We start from the raw sequence: 17,613 nt of genomic DNA on the forward strand, positions 1-17,613 counted from the left end.
GGATTTGCAGTTTAAGAATATCTTTGTCATCATTGTACTGTGTGATTCCATGGGCTAAACCACCAATTCTCCTTCCTTACAGGTTCCCAAAAGCATTTTGTCTGGAGCTTCCATCTCAAATTTTTCTCAGAATGTAGTTGTGTAAGAACTCAAAGGAGTGTTAAAAGTCACTAAGTGTAAACTAATTTTACAGATGAGAACACTGAGGTTCACAGAGGTGGACTATGTTGACCAAGGTCAAATAGGGAATAAGAAAGGTTTTTGAACCCAGATCCTTTGACCTCAGATGTGGTGCTCTTTTTATCATACCATAGCATCTCTTGGCAGACCCTGAAGAGAGGACAGAAGAAGGTCATCTTAGAGTCTTTCTGATCAAATCTTTTTAATCTGTTAATAAATACATCATTGCAATCTTGGAGATGTCTTCATTGGCGGTGCTTCTCACAGAGCACTTTAGATTATTTTCCCATGAATTTTCCATTGTTGAGATTTCAACTTTGCCTCATTACATTGTGGGATCATAATAATTTGTGAATATGTTCCAGTAGCCACATTCAATTATTTTTATGATTGTACCCTTTGTATTTCCATCACTTTGCACATAGTAAGTGCTTAATAACTTTTTTTTACCTTTCATTTGTTCGTTCATTCTAAGCTCTTTGAGACTGGGCACCATGCCATTTTTCATTGTTGTATACTCAACCCTGATTTTAAGGCCATGGGCATAGTGGGAAGTTTAATCATAGTTATTGAATTGAATGATAAAAGTGGAATAAATAATGCATGTTCCCTAAATACCTGCTTGTAGGGGTAGGATGAAGAACTAGGGAATCTGATAGTCTTTCTATATAATAAAATTGTTTTTTAGGCCATAAGGCTTCAGGAAGCCAGACCACTGTGAATATGCCACACTGCTAAATGGGGGTTCAACTCACTTTGGTGGTGATGTGGGAAAAGAGGGTGGCTAGGACTGGTATGGGCTACTGTGGCCTGTGGTTTTTCATGTTTTGCCTTTGCTGCCACTGAGCTTCTTTCCTAATTCTCCCTGCCCCCATCCCATGGTAGAAGAGATTCAGGAATATACCAGTCAACAAAGAATTAATTTTTTTTTAGATTTTTTTCAGGGCAATGGGGTTAAGTAGCTTAAGGCCACATGGCTAGGTAATTATTAAGTGTCTGAGGCTGGATTTGAACCCAGGTACTCCTGACTCCAGGGCTGGTGCTTTATCCACTGTGCCACCTAGCCGCCCCCAAGAATTAATTTTTAAAATATTGACTGAATAGCAACGATGTGCTGGTCAGTGGCCCAGAAATGAAATGAAAATTCTTTGACTTTAAAGAACATATAATCCTTTTAAAAAGTTGTTATTTGGTAAGTTTTCTGTGTTTTACTTTACCATAGTTTTCACCAGCACTTTCCCCCACTCTCCCTCCCATAGAGCCTTTTCATTAAACAAATACTATTTTTTTAAAGATAAAAAAGGAAAGAAAAAGAAGTCAAAATCAGCACATCTAACACACTGACAAAGTCTCAAAATATGCAAACCCTTGGTTTGGGGTTGGCTTTGCCACTATCTTCATTTGAGTCCTGCTTGGACTTTATAATTTTGTTATATTCACTTTTGATTTTTTTTTTTTTGGTGTATTCTCATTTACATTTTCATGGTATTGTGTATATTGTTTTATTGGCTCTGCTTAGAGTATACATTCTTTTAAAATTATGTAATCTAATTGGGGAGGTAAAATAATCTTTTCAAAAGATCCATGATTTCATCAGTTTGTGTACAACCTTTTTTCCAACCTTCCATGCCTCTCTTCTGAGCTTTAGTCTTTTTTTTGTTTTTTTATTTTATTTTATTTTATTTTAATTTAATTTAATTTTTTATTCTCATTTTGTACAAATTTTTTTTACATTAATAAAATATTATTGTTTAAGAGTAAACAAAATACTCCTCCCCCCATGAATATAGATTTGCTTGGGCGATAAAGTAAAGGGGAGATAAAAAAATTAAAATAAAAAAAATAATAGTAATAATTGTAGGTATGGCCAGGTGGTGCAATGGACAAAGCACCAGCCCTGGAGCCACGAGCACCTGAGCCCACATCCAGCCCCGTAGACCCAACAATCACCCAGCCGTATGACATGCAAGCCACCTGATCCCCACTGCCCTGCAAAAACCAAAAAGAAGAAAAAAAAAAGACCCAAAATAAAATAACATTAATAATAGTAGGGGTGGCTGGGTAGCAGACAGAGCATTGGCCCTTGAGCCAGGAGCACCCGGGTTCAAATCCGGCTATGTGGCCCTAGGCAGGCCACCCAGCCCCATTTGCCCTGCACCCTCCCCCAAATAATAATAATAAAAAATGTGCTTCAGTCTTTGTTCCAACACCAACAACTCTGTCATGGGTGGATCACATTCTTTATGGTAAGTCCATCGCAAAAGTTACTTCCATATTTTTCCAACGTTGCCATTGCTGATCACAACTCCCTCCTTTCTTATTTCTCCACTACCATGTACTATATTTTCTCTCTCCTTTCACTCTGACTCTGCTGTAGGGTCGCTGAGTGGTGCAGCAGACAGATCCCTGGCCCTGGGGCCAAGAAGCCCTGAGCTCCCATACCACCCCTTAGGCCCAGAATCCACCTGGCCTTATGGTCCTGGACAGGCCTTCTAATCCCAGCCCCTTGCAAGAAGTAAAAAAGAAAATGTGTTATATCTGACCACTCTCCCCCCATGGTCCATCCTCTCCTCCTTTCTTCACATCCCTACCCCTTCCCCCCCTGTTCCCCCCCTCCTTCTTACTCCAGATGTCTATACCCCATTGAGTATATATGCTGTTTCCTCTCCTAGCCATCTCTGATGAGAGCAAAGGTTCCCTCTTTCCCCCTTGCCTCCCCACTTCCATATCATTGCAATAGCTCATTGTAAAAAAAAAAAATCTTATTATATGAAATATCTTGGCCTATTCCCCCTCTCCTTTTTCTTTCTCCCATTACATTTCCCTTTTTTTATTGACTCCATTTTTGCACCATATTTTATCTTCAAATTCAGCTTTCTCCTGTGCTTCAACTATAAAAGCTCCCTCTACCTGCTCTGTTAACTGAGAAGGTTCATATGAGTATTATCAGTGTCATTTTTCTATGCAGGAATACATGCAGTTCGTCATCATTAAGTCCCTCATATTTTCCCCCTCTCCTCCAATCTCCATGCTTCACCTGATTCCTGTATCTGAAGATCAAACCTTCTGTTCAGCTCTGGCCATTCCAAAAGGAACCTTTGAAATTCCCCTGGTTCATTGAAAGTCCATCTTTTTCCCTGGAAGAGGACATTCAGCCTTGCTGGGTAGTTCATTCTTGGCTGCATTCTAAGCTCTTTTGCCTTCCAGTAAATTATATTCCAAGCCCTACGAGCTTCCAATGTAGTTGCTGCTAAGTCCTGTGTGATCCTGACTGTGGCTCCACAATATTTGAACTGTGTCCTTCTGGCTGCTTGTAATATTTTCTCTTTGACTTGGGAGTTCTGGAACTTGGCTATAATATTCCTAGGGGTTGGTTTTTTGGGATCTCTTTCTCAGCGGGATCGGTGGATTCTCTCCATTTCTATTTTGCCCTCTGCTTCTAGAATATCAGGGCAATTTTCCTGTAGTAATTCTTTGAAAATGATGTCAAGGCTCTTTTCCTGATCATGACTTTCAGGTATTCCAATAATTTTTAAATTATCTTTCCTAAGTCTGTTTTCCATATCAGTTGTTTTTTCAATGAGATATTTCACATTTTCTCCTAATTTTTCATTTTTTTTTGGTTTTGAAGTATTGATTCCTGATCTTTGGTAAATTCATCAATCTCCCTGAATTCTATTCTTTGTCTGAAGGATTTGTTCTTCTCAGAGAGTTTTCTTATCTCTTTTTCCATCTGGCCAATTTTGCTTGTTAAGGCATTGTTCTCCTCAATAACTTTTTGAACTGTTTTATCCATTTGACCCAAGCTGGTTTTTAGCATGCTATTTTCTTCAGCATTTTTTTGGATTTCCTTGACTAAGCTGCTGACTTCATTTTCATGGTTTTCCTGCATCTCTTGCCTTTCTTTTCCCAGTTTTTCTTCCAACTCCCTCATTTGATTTTCAAAGTCTTTTTTGAGCTCTATCATAGCCTGAGCCCAATTTCTGTTTTTCTTGGAGTCTTTAGATGCAGGAGCTTGTGCTTCCTCATCTTCAGACTGAGTATTTTGATCCTGCTTGGGCTCATATGCAAAATATTTCTCAATGGTCTTCCTCTTGTTTCTCTGCTCATTTTCCCAGCCTGGGCCTGGTTTTGGGGTGCTTCCTGAGCTTTTGGGACACTCCCACAGGGGTCTCAGTGTGTGAGGCTCTGTCCTCCCTCCTAGTCTGTGAATGACCATAAGAGCCCCGCCTCTGCCATGGGGCTGAGGTGGGGGGGCCCTGCTGTTCTATGGGGGGGCCTAGACTGCGATCAGGATCTGAATGTGGTCAGAGCCCCAGGGTCCTGTTCTAGGGGCAGAGGACAGAGCTCTGCAGTCTCTCTTCACTCCCCTCCCTCAGCTCAATGGGCTCATGCCCTGGAGGCTCCTGCTTATGGCTCTGCCTGCTTCTGTTTCCAGATCTGGGCTGCCAAAAGACCAAGCTGCTTGCTGTGTGTCCTGAGGGCTGGGCTCCATGTGCTTGCTCTGGCAGAGATCCCCCGCTGTTCTCCCACTTTGTGCCCAGTGCTTCCGGGGTGCAGCTCAGGAGACTCCCCCGCTGCTGTGAGCTGGGGCTGCCTCTGGGAGACTGAAGTTCTTTGACTCTGGCGGGCCACCCCTCTGGCAGGCTGCCCCTCCAACCCCGGGGAGAAGGGCCTTTCTGCTCTTTTCCAGGTTACCTTGAGTAGGAGAACTGCCTCACTGGGTCCCTTTGTGGGTTCTGTTCTGTCTCTCAAAAGTTTAGTTAGAGTCCTTAGTTTCGAAGTTTTATCAGAGAGCGCCTAAAACTCGATTCTTTCTTGTCACCATTTTGGCTCCGCCCCCTCTGAGCTTTAGTCTTGCAAAACCAACTACTTGCTGATCATCTCCACCTGAATATGCTATAGGCCTCTCTGACTCAACATGTCCAAAACAGATTTAATTTACTCTCTCCTGCCAAACTTAACCCATATCCAGTCTTCCCTGCTTCTGTTGAAGGTCCCACAGTTCTTCTAGTGACTCATGTATACAGCCTCAGAGATATCCTCCTCTCCCACAGATCATCTATTGATTAGTTATTGCTGCTTCAGTCTCTATCACTCATCCACCAATCCATCAGACCCTCATCTGATTTCACCTGGACCCCTAGCCCTCCAGTCCAGTCCTTCTGTACACAGTAGTCAGGGAACACTCTTTTGAGAGCTAAAGCATAAGTGGCTCCCTCTTCTAGGTTGAGGTATAGATTTGGCATTTAAAAATCTGAACAATTTGGATCCAGTTTCCTTTTTCAGAATGACTTTACATCATTCCCTTTTAGGCACTCTCTATTCCAACCACATGTGCCTACTTGCATTTTCCAGGCCTTGGCATTTATCTCCTATCATCTTTGCAGAAGGTGTCCTTCCTCACCTTGGCTCAAGGGTCATCACCACAGGTATCCCTTCCTAATCTTCCTGATTAGTAGCTCTCTCTCGCTCTCTCTCTCTCTCTCTCTCCCTCTCTCTCTCATTCTTTCTCTCTCTCTTCAAATTAGTCAGAATATTTACTTTTCTGCGATACATTCTAGCTCCCAATAGAATGCAAGTTGTTTGAAAACTAGATCTGTTTGTCAATCTTGTTATTGTGTCTCCCACACTTAATAGACTAAAGTTTTGCCTCTTGTGACTGCTTAAAAAATATGTGTTGGACTAAAATAAATTGATCATTTATGAGTCTATCAGAGGGTCTAGTTCAACCCCCTCAGTTAATAGAATGAGGAAGCTGAGAGTCAGAAAGCTTTGGGCCACCCTGGTGATAGTTAGCATTCAGAATATGAACTCAGGCCCTCTGACATACCTCTAGTACTCTTTTTGTGCTCTTGGTTTTCAGCTAGCCCTTAATGATTGATTTTTGATGATGAACCTTCTGAGTTAGCCAACTGACTAGTATTCATTGCTAGGCCTCTCTTCAGAAACTTTCCCTCTTGGGAGGGCCTGTCCTCGAAGGACCAAGAATTATGCAGGTCATGCCCTAATGGAGCATCAAAGGCCTAAAGTCAGAAATACCTAAACAATAACTGACATCAGGCTCCCTTTCCTAACTATTTTTGGTTTATGCTGCATTTTCCTCCTAACAACCCTTGGAAATAGGTAGTACTAGTATTAGATCCATTTTACAGATAAAGCAGCTTTGTCTCTTAGAGGTGAAGAGACATGCTGGTCATACACTAATTATTTAGATGTGACACTCAAAGTTTATCAGACCTAACTTCATTAATTCCCACTGTCATGTTCATCACTGGTTCACATTTGCTGAATGTTAACTGGTGTGTGCTAATAGAGCACTTGGGCTGGGTCAGATAATGCCAGGGGTATGCTGGTAGGTATTTAACTACCAGCTCTGGGGGGGAGGGGAGTACAGATGAAACTTTAAATTTTAATCTGTATTATTAACATTTTCTCATCACTATCTTAAATCTATAAATCAATAAAACGATTGAGTTCTGGTTTGTATCAGTTATTAATTTATAAATACATTGAAATTTTAATATTTGATCCTCTGGCACCAGTAAGAGCTAATTCTAGTGCACCCCTGGATAGTGCCTATGAATTCCAAAGGCTTTTCATCTCAGCAAAACTAGGTAGCAGAAGATGGGAGAAAAAAGTTGAGTAGGAGAATCCAGAACTAAAGTGTGCCTAACTTAAACTTTTCCCATTTTGTCTTCACTTACCTCCTATGAGCTAGGGTTCATAGTTGCCACTGCTGCTCCTAGTGGAGCCAGACTATGAGAAGGAAGAAACCCACCAGTTCTAGGATAGGGAAAGTCAACACAGACAGGTACACCAAGAAGCTGAGCAAGGCAGTGAAGTGGCGGAAGATATGCCAGACTTGGAAGGTTCCTATTCTGATTCAAACACTTATCAATCAATAATTGATCTAGGGCAAATCTTGTCACCTTCTGGGTTTCAGTTTTCTTATCCATAAAGTGGGAATGACAATATCCCTAATATCTCATTCACACTGTTGTTGTAAGGGAAGTATTTTGTAAATCTCAGAGTTTTGTAGTCATACTCAGAGAGCTCCATATTCTTGAGTTTGGAAATTTTCTCCAGTGATGTAGACTCTAGTTCATCCACATCTTATCATCATCATCCTCTATTCTTAGATCACCACTAGGAAGTCCATCCAACCTGATGGAGGCCATCCTCACCTTCTCCTGACATTCCAAGGGTATCAGTGGAGCCTCCTGGCTGTTGTCCTCCCCTAATGTTGATCCTCATCTCGCTATCTTCTCCTTGTATATTTTTTGATGTCACTTATTCCTCTTCTTCTTTGAAGCCCTTCATTGGTTATATGGTATAACATGCTTGCATCCACCATGCATCTTTTTCTTGGCCTATGTATGATATTCAGTTTTAATTTATCAGAGGCATTTGTATTTTATGTGTTTTATGTAACACTGAGTATAAAACCTTAGTATCAAGAAGATGGGCAATTGCCTTCATGGAAGGTATCAGTAAAGGAGCTCTTCAATTTCCCAAAGAAAATCTAGTCTACCCTCTTCCTCCCCATTTCTGGGCCCAGATGTTCAGCCCAATGAGCAAGCTCTCTAACCATTAGGCAGTACTGTCTCTTTTTTTCCTATTGTGCTAGGAACATTAGTCAATTTAAAAAAAAAAATTTGCAATGCAATGGTGTTAAGTGACTTGCCCAAGGTCACACAGCTAGGCAATTATTAAGTGTTTGAGACTGTATTTGAACTCAGGTCTTCCTGACTCCAGGGCCGATATTCTATCCACTGTGCTACCTAGCTGCCCCCTGGGCCACCTAGTTGCCCCCATTAGACAATCTTAATATGGAAAAGGAAGATTGAGGGAATCTATTAGACTTTTGTTTTTTTAGGGTTTTTTTTTTTGCAAGGCAAATGGGGTTAAGTGGCTTGCCCAAGGCCACACAACTAGGTAATTATTAAGTGTCTAAGACAGGATTTGAACTCAGGTACTCCTGACTCCAGGGCTGGTGCTCTGTCTACTGCACTATCTAGTCGCCCCCTCTATTAGACTTCGTTGTGAGCAAATTTGTTGCTCTTGTTCTTTTATTAATGCTGATTGTGATCTTTATCATTTATCTTCTGGTCTTCAGTTCTCTTGATCCCTGATTAGGAGGGGAAAGGAAGGATTCTAGAGAACCTTGGGCTGGGGGACCATGACTGACTGGTTCCAGGCTGCTGTCTGTGGAGGCCTTTCTGGAGTCATCCTGGAAGGCTGACCACCTGTGCACATCAGCATATTTATTTAATTTGTAACAGATACATCCTTTGCCTTTCAAGCTTAGGAGATGGGGAGAATGGGGGACAGGGCTAGGGGATATAACACAAGATCAATATACTCATTTCTAAAAAGAATCATAATTTCCAGATCAGGAAAAGGCTGAACAAGAGCTAGCTAGGCACAGTTGCCCCTGCAAGTTTATAAACCCCAGCTGAAGCATTCGGATATGATAATTTTCTGATGGTCTTCAAATTTTAAGTGAATATCTCAAAGTAGAAACTGCACATCTGTTTTGGGAGCTTTCTGTGTCTAACACTGTTACTGCCATCTGATTTACTGGCATGAAAGGAGGCATTATTAGATATCATTATTATGCAAGAGGCATTTTCATGAAGCCAAACTCACTTTTCTCTCCTGCTAAAAGGAATCTTACTTATTTATTTATGACTTTTTGATGTGGCTGTTATAGTTAGCAAAATAATAACAAAAATGTCCTGTTTCCTTCCATCACCCTTTTGGAGTGCTTTTTCTTCTTTGCATTTTATTTATTTATTTTTTCCAGCTAGCTAATAGAAGTATGATTAACCTAGTTGCAGTCGCTGTGTATATTACTCATTCTGAATTCTTTGCCCTGCCTAACTTCTTAAGCCATCCTATATTTCTTTGTATTCTTCATATTTGTCATTATGGTGAAATAATAGTCCATTATTTTTTTGGGGGGGGGTGGGAAGACAGTTCAATTTAGAGTTGACAATGTTAGTTTGTATTATTGCCTGCATGACCTTTGGCTTAGCTTGCTTAAACTCATAAAACCTGAGTTTCCTACTCTTTTTGTTTTATTTTGTTTTGTTTTGCAAGGCAATGGGGTTAAGTGACTTGCCCAAGGTCACAGAGCTAGGTAATTATTAAATGTCTGAGGTCAGATTTGAACTCAAGGTTTTCCTGACTCTATCCACTGTGCAACCCAGCCGCCCTGAGTTTCCTACTCTTAAGAGAAAAATTCTAAAACTTTTTCCATCTCTAAATGATATGCTTCTAAATAACACAATTTATTCAGCCACCCAAGTGTTTTCTAAATGGGTGTGTTCAAGATTTGTTTTTGGATTGGTTTTGTTTTGTTTTTACCATTACAAATAAAGTACAGATGAACAGTTTTGTACAGAGATTTTTTTTCCTCCCCTTTTTAATTATACCCCTGTAAAGGGATCACTGGAGCATTCTTTCAGACATCTGAAAGAAGAAGATCCATAAAGAATGCTCCAATTCATTTCTGTGCTTTTGAATGCTTGGGTTCCAAAGCTTTGTCAAACCATGCTTGTGTTCCTTTTTTTTTTTTTAACTGCAGCATCTTCAGAACAAAGATCGAAGTGAGGACTCCAGTTTAATGGATGGCAGTTCACTGTCTTCCAAGTTTACTGAGGAGCCAAACTTTAGCCTACTCAAACCACCCGCATCAGCCGGAGATCACATTGGGAGGGTCGGAGCTTCTCGGTAAGAGGCATGCAACTGAGATATTTGCAATGAATATCAATTATTCAAAAGGATATTGTTTCCTGCCAGCTATCCAAAGCCACAAATGCCATTTTAAGATGACTGCGGCATTTCTTATACAATATATGGCTACTTCTGATTACATTATCTCTGCATTTGTAGGAAGGACCCATTTAAACACAGACATTATTACATTAGGAATGTGTCTATTACAGTACACTTTAATAATAGCTGCATGGTTGACTTTTAAGTGCCTCTGCTTCTAAGAATTTGAAAGAGGGAATCCATTTAATTATTATTCATGCTATTGTTATGCCTTGACTTCTTCCTAAGGTGGCCGCCCATGCCTGGTGGTGCCTCTTAAAGGTTATGGCAGTAGAGTGCAACTTTGTCAGGTCCTACCTAGCCAGAAAGGATTTGGATATGGTCCCAGAGGTGGTCTGTAAGTCTTTTGTCTGAGGACCTGCCCAGCAAAGTGCAGAGAGACTCATTATTTAGAAGTTTGGTCAGAAGGTGTTGATTTTTTTTTTTTGCAGCCACAACTCATTAAGTAAGGGTTAGAAGTGTTGGTGCTCTGGACACCACTCTATTGGGAAATGATAGATCCTTAAAGTATGGAGTTGATATTGTTGCTGTTATAGTTGCATCTGGTTTTAGGTAATCAGGAGTTCTGAAACAGTACCTCAAATGAGGATGAAACCCTGATTACCTGCTACTAATGATCTTGGGGGTGTTAGCAATAGCCAAGAAGTTGGAAACAGACTTGGCATTGTGGTTTTCTTGGATTTCTCATCAACCAGTTTCTGGCTGAGTTTGTGCTCAGTTGTCCTGAGAGATCCTTCTTGTTTCATATAGAACGGTGAGCAGCCTGGGACACACTCTTGTGGAATCTTCAATCACTCAGCCCTCTCTTCCCAGTCCTAATATGTCACCTCGAAGGTAGGTCCTCATAATGACTACAATTCTTTCCATTCACCTGCTTCTTTGTGGCTTCTCAAATGCATTCCCATCCATTATCTCAAAAGCCCCAGTGAGGCAGACAGTGCAAGGATTATGAATCTCAATTTTGAAGAAGAAACTGAGGCTCAGAGAGGCTAAAGTACAGAAAAGGGATTTGAACTCAGGTCTCCTGACTTCTTTTCCATAACTCTTTTCTCTGTCACACTCTTGCTGTATCCACTTCCAAGGTCTGAATTACTCCCTGTGAAATAAAGCCCCATTTTCTGTCCTATGTTGTTCCCTTAGCTGGGACTTTTGTGTCATATCAGTGAATGTTTTCAAACCACTGAGCCATCTTGTCTACTTGGCCTTGTCTTTGTGATAACATTTAATTTTTTATTTAAATTTCCCTCTTGGTTAATTTAACTAGATTTTAGTCTTAAATGTTTATGCTTTTCTAAGTGCTCTCAAATACTTACAAGTATTGTAAACAGTATTGTAAGTAGTCTTTTTCATTTGTTATATTTGTTGTCAAATACATGCTTCACACATTTACTTTCTTAATTGGCATGGTGCAGAGCCCATTAGAGAATGAAAAGATTTAGGGAAGATTTAGTCCAACCTCCTCATCTAACAGATGAGAAGGTGTGTGCCAGTTGCTTGGAAGATGTCCAGGTGAGATTATACTAATTGCTTTTGAGATCTAGAATTCATAGCCTTGCATTCATAGTCATTTAACCATCTACAATGGAAAACAAAATGGATAAAACCATATTGCCCAAACTTCAGGATGGGTTCCCATGAGATTAGCCCATGATGTCTTCCTAGGATAGATACTGCAGATAGACAGTGAAGTGAGCCAGGGTCAAGTGGTAGGAGAATCACACTAGATTGTATTATGAAAACTGCAAGGACTTTCAATGATTCCAAACCACAAAAGTCCATCTCTTTTAATACCTGTCTCGTCTTGGTGATACTGTGTGTCTGTGAACTCAGAAAGAAAAAAGTTGCAGATTGCAAGTAGGCTATATAGCATGTTATTAGTGATGACCCATGCATAAAAGGCTTCAGCAAGACTATGTTAAGACCAGAAAAATGGATGGTTCAGCCAAAGGGTCAATGAGAGTCAACAGATAGGCATCCCAACTTGTAAATTCCTATATCTGAAATCCTAAAAGAAACAGAGGAAAACTTCCAACATTTTGAGTAAAACTATGAAGAATTTACAAATAAAAACACAGATGGGGATTGTATAGGATAGGAAGACATGGAGAGTCTGGAATTTCCATGAGTTGAGGAAGAACCTTCTCAGATGAGATAATGGACCTATTCAAGTACCAAAATATGGATCTTGGTGCCTCTTTTCCTGGTTGACTTCATGGCCTAGGTTCAGCTGAATTGGGTGCTCCAAGACTTGAGAATAATTCAAATCTTGATTGGAGAGGTCATTTATCAGAGATCACCACAAAGGCCTTATATACTCTTATATACTTATATAGTCTGGTATATACCCTTATATATTCTGCTGAGGTCTACCACAGTCCTGATTTTGACACTAATTTGCTATGTGACCTTGGATTTCAGGATTCTCATCTGTCAAGTAACATCATTAGACTAAGAACTGGATGGGACTTTTCAGACCATTTTGTCCAATTCTCTCATGTTAGAGATGAGTAAGCAACATGGTGCAGAGCAAGACTCAGGAGATCTGAGTTCTAACCATGTTTCTTCTGCTACTTTGTAGTGTGACTTTAGGCAAGTAATGCCCCTTTTTTGACTTCAGTTTCATATTAAAAAGAGTGGGAAGTATTGGACAAAGCTTCCTTTCAGCTCTGATAGTCCATGATTGAGGTAAGGGAAAGACAAAACCAAACTGAGTTTTAGGAAGGTGAAATGACTTGTCCAAGATGATAAAGGTAATAAATAAGCAAAACCATTATGTTTGACAAATGAAGAGAGATCAACTAGAAGCACCTGAGAGGCAGGTTTTGTTATCTTTGAGCTATTTGCCTTGGGATAAAGTAGGTTAATCAGAAAATTTATTGAGTAAGCTGTGAAACGCTTAGATTTGGATTAGTTGACCTCAGAGATTCCTTTGGAATCTGTGACTCCCAACCCACTGATGAGGCCGGAGTCTCCCACCATCCATCTCCATCCCATGGTTCTAAGGTTTTGCTAGAGTTACCTTAAAACAACTCAGCCTCCTCTTAAGTGACCACAAATATTTCCCAACCCCAAGATTCTCTGATCCTCATGCTTTTTGATCCTTATGCTTTTTGTAGGACTGCAGAGGTGGACTCTAATGAACTGAAAAAGAGCCTAGTGCAGATATTGGAGTTCAAGACGCTCTTACAGTCTGCTGAGGTGGAAAGGGATCGGCTTTCTGAGTTTGTTGTTGTCCTGCAGAAAAGGTAAGGCTCTGTGAAGTTTTTCCTGGTCTTGGCCATGATGATTCAACTCTCACCTACCCCACTGGCTTCTGGCACAAGGGCATTCCTCTCTGCCTTCAGAGACTGTTCAACTCACTGACCTGGTGGTTTCCTGTTGAGTTCCCTTGTCCACCAGGGGATTCATTCAGCTCAGAAGAGAAAAGAAACATGCATACACTTGGGTGGGGTTGCTAGCAGGACAACTAGCAGAGCTGTTTATTGGTAGTATCAAACAGTTCTTTATAGCAGAAAACCATAAAATTAGCATATAGGATAAAACTAATGATGTAAGTTTAATTTGGGCAGGATGTAACCCAGGTCAAGAAGTTCGGCAGGCCTATCAATAAGTGAAAACAGGAATGACACAGTTGTGTTATCAAATCAGAGTTCTGTGGAAAGCCTTCAGCTTGAGCATCACCACAGTTTAGGTTTTTTAGCCATAACTGACTTTCTAACCCAAAATTGCTTGAGCGGCCATCAACAGTTTCCATAGCTTTCTGTGCTTCAGCTAGAATAATAATATAATAAATATAATATAATATAACTCATTGGAAAGTCTCTGTCTTTTGCTCTCTGGGGTTATATTACAGTTGAGATATGGCTGTAACATTTATTCATCCAACGTTATTAAGCACCTATTGTGTGCAGAGAACTGTGGTAAGGGCTAGGGAAGGCACAAAATAGGTTTAAAGTGACATAATTTGGTAGATCCTCTGCTCTGTTTAGAGTCAAGAAGATGTGCTTCACTTCCCAGCTCTGAAACTTAGTAACTGCATAGACGTGGCCAAGTCATTACCCTTTATAGCACTGATGATGAAGAAAGAAGCAGTTCCCCATCACTGCTCCTTCATCCAAGATAGAAATCAAGTCAAAAAGACAGTGTTTAGAGGGTATACAAAGCCACCAAAAGAAGACCATCTCAACATCCTGCCCCTTCCGACAACCCCAAGACCATTTGGCTTTGAAGACAGCCCAAATACCTTTGGAATGAGAATGGTTCTATGAGAAATAAGCTTGAGTTTTACTCTGCTCTGGTTTTCCTTGGCCACTGAATTTGCTATGAAGAAGGTCACCCAGGTATTCAGTGTAGATGTGAAAGCCAATAAATATCAGATCAAGCAGGTAATAAAGAAACTATGACATTAATGTGGCTAAGGCCAACACACTGCTCTGGCTTGATGGAGAGCAGAAGACCTTCGTTCAGCTTGCCCTCTAATTACCTGGCTCCACCTACAATAAAATATTTTCAAGTAAAAAGAGAATAGATGTTTACCTTGTATCAAATGCACACTCCCTTCTTATTTCTGACCATTGAAATCCTCCCATTTGCTTCAGGTTACAGATTAGGGGTCACTTCTTCCATATAGACTACCTTGGTATTTCCCCCTGAATGTGACCTTCTCTTCCTCTCTAAACTTAGAGCATTTGGACTGGCTCTTGAAGCTCAACAACATTAAGTACCACCACTCTTCAAGATCCTAGGCCCTTATCACATTCTACCTTTTGGTGGACATCTTATATCCCTTTGAGTATATTTCTTGATGACGGGTATTGTGGGCCCTACATATCTATAGAACCTTAAATTAAATGTTTCTTGAATTAAACCCTGTGTTAGAAATTTGAGGGGGTGGAAGTAGGCAGACAGATTACAGAAGATCCAATCCCTCTCTATAAGGAGCATATAATCTAGTTGGAGAGAAAAAATACACAAAAATAAAACAATTAGAGAACAAGACAGCATATAATAAAATGCTAAATAGTATTATCGGAACAATTAAGGAACAACACCGTGTGTAATAAAAAATGATCACTAGTTAATGCAGACACAAGTACACTAGTAAAATTGGAGCAGGAAGAGAGACATTAGTGCGGGCTTGAGTCACCATGGAAGGTGACAGGGACAAAAATTCTATTTCATGTGAGTGTTTCAATTAACAGTTGGAAGGATAAATATCATTGCAGTGACATTGTACAAACCTCCAAAGTCTGAGTACGAAATTGCATGTTGAACTTATGAAATATTTAAAAAGTAAAACTGCATGTAATAGAAATTTGAAGTTTCTGGTAAAATCCTCTTTCTGTTCTATTACTATTATATGGAAATACTCATTTTTATTTGGAATAATATTTATTTGGAATATTTTTGTTTGGAATAAAAAATCTAAAATTAATGAAATTTTTTCAAAAAAGTTTATTTCTCAAGAAATAAGCATTTATTTGCTTAATAAATGTTTGTTGTTTCTTTGTTTGGTTTTTTACTTTATCAATTTTTGAATTTTGCAATTTTTCCCCTAATCTTACCTTCCCTCCCCCCACCCTCCACAGAAGGCAGTCTGATAGTATTGTTTCCATGCTATACATTGATCTAAATTGAATGTGTTGAGAGAGAAATCATATCCTTAAGGGAAAAAAATAAAATATAAGAGATAGCAAAATTATATAATAAGATAACAGGTTTTTTAATAAAGATTTTATTTATTTTGAATTTTACAATTTTCCCCCATCTTACTTCCCTCCCCCCACCCCCACAGAAGGCAATTTGTGTCTTTACATTGTTTCCATGTTGTACATTGATCCAAATTGAGTGTGATGAGAGAGAAATCATATCCTTAAGGAAGAAACATAAAGTATAAGAGATAGCAAGATCAGACAATAAGATAGCAGTTTTTTTTTCTAAATTAAAGTTAATAGTCCTTGGTCTTTGTTCAAACTCCACAGTTGTTGCTCTGGATACAGATGGTATTCTCCATTGCAGACAACCCCAAATTGTACTTGATTGTTGCACTGATGGAATGAGTGAGTCCATCAAGTTTGATCATTGCCCCCATGTTGCTGTTAGGGTACACAGTGTTTTTCTGGTTCTGCTCATCTTGCTCAGCATCAGTTCATGCAAATCCTTCCAGGCTTTCCTGAATTCCCATCCCTTCTGATTTCTAATAGAACAATAGTGTTCCATCACATATACCAGAGTTTATTAAGCCATTCCCCAATTGATGGGCATCCCCTCAATTTCCAATTCTTTGCCACCACAAACAGGGCTGCTATGAATATTTTTATACAAGTAATGTTTTTATCCTTTCTTATAATCTCTTCAGGGTATAGATCCAGTAGTGGTATGGCTGGATCAAAGAGTATGTACATTTTTGTTGTCCTTTGGCCCTAATTCCAAATTGCTCTCCAGAAAGGTTAGATGAGTTCACAGCTCCACCAACAATGTATTAGTGTCCCAGATTTCCCACATCCCTTCCAACATTGATCATATTGGCCAGTCTGAGAGGTGTGAGGTGGTACCTCAGAGATGCTTTAATTTGCATTTCTCTAATAAATAGTGATTTAGAGAAATTTTTCATATGGCTATGGATTGCTTTCATTCCTCATCTGTAAATTGCCTTGGCATATCCCTTGACCATTAGTCAATTGGGGAATGGCTTGTTTGTTTTTTTTAAATTTGACTCAGTTCTCATTATATTTTAGAAATGAATCCTTTGTCAGAAATGCTAGTTGTAAAAATTGTTTCCCAGTTTACTACATTACTTTTGATCTTGGTTACAGTGGTTTTGCCTGTGCAAAAGCTTTTTAATTTAATGTAATCAAAATTTTCTAGTTTGTTTTTAATGATGTTCTCCATCTCTTCCTTGGTCATACACTGTTTCCCTTTCCATAGATCTGACAGGTAAACTATTCCTTTTTCTCCTAGTTTCTTATAATATTGTTTTTTATGTCTGAATCCTGAATCCATTTTGACCTAATCTTAGTATAGAGAATGTGAGGTGTTGGTCTAATTCAAGTTTCTGCCATAACTAACTTCCAATTTCCCAACAATTTTTTTTTTATCAAAGAGAGAGTTATTTTAATTGACACACACACCCTGCTAGTCCCCACTATTGTCAAGAGGTTTTTCTACATCATCTCAAAGTGACAGATCTTTCAGGTCTAAGCCACCACATGGATGTAATCTGACCCATCACACAAGCCAAGGTCACACCTGGAGTAGGCAGGTCATTCATCATGGTCTACAGAATTCATTTGCTTCCCTACGTTTTGTATCCTTGTCCTAGCCTAGTAAGGTGAAGCTGTCAGGTGATTACAAAGATTTGGGTTCATCATTTGATGAAAACCATGGACTGAGTATTTAAATTAAATCAAAAGGGAGGGAGGAGCCTGTTTAGCACAATCAGAATTATGAAGGGCATAATGAGAACTGATGAATCCCTCTCTTCCACTGTCCGTAATAAAAGAGTCAGAGGGCTTCTCTGTGAAATTAAAGGGCAGTGAATTTAGAACTAATGAAATGAAGTACTCTTTGATGCAACAGAAAGTCGACCTG

The 17,613-nt window shown here is 39.6% G+C and overlaps 1 protein-coding gene across 4 annotated transcripts in view; it reads left to right on the plus strand.

Moving 5' to 3' along the window:
* Positions 1–17,613, plus strand: part of CCDC13 (coiled-coil domain containing 13) — a 123,005-nt gene that overhangs the window by 69,604 nt on the left and 35,788 nt on the right. For all 4 annotated transcript variants that reach the window (XM_074197845.1, XM_074197848.1, XM_074197846.1 and 1 more), the window contains 3 exons: positions 9,773–9,918; positions 10,774–10,857; positions 13,140–13,268. In XM_074197845.1, the coding sequence (XP_074053946.1) occupies positions 9,773–9,918; positions 10,774–10,857; positions 13,140–13,268 (359 nt within the window). The remainder of the gene's footprint in view (positions 1–9,772; positions 9,919–10,773; positions 10,858–13,139; positions 13,269–17,613) is intronic.

This window comes from Macrotis lagotis, chromosome 8, assembly GCF_037893015.1.
Source record: "Macrotis lagotis isolate mMagLag1 chromosome 8, bilby.v1.9.chrom.fasta, whole genome shotgun sequence".
Taxonomy (NCBI): domain Eukaryota; kingdom Metazoa; phylum Chordata; class Mammalia; order Peramelemorphia; family Peramelidae; genus Macrotis; species Macrotis lagotis.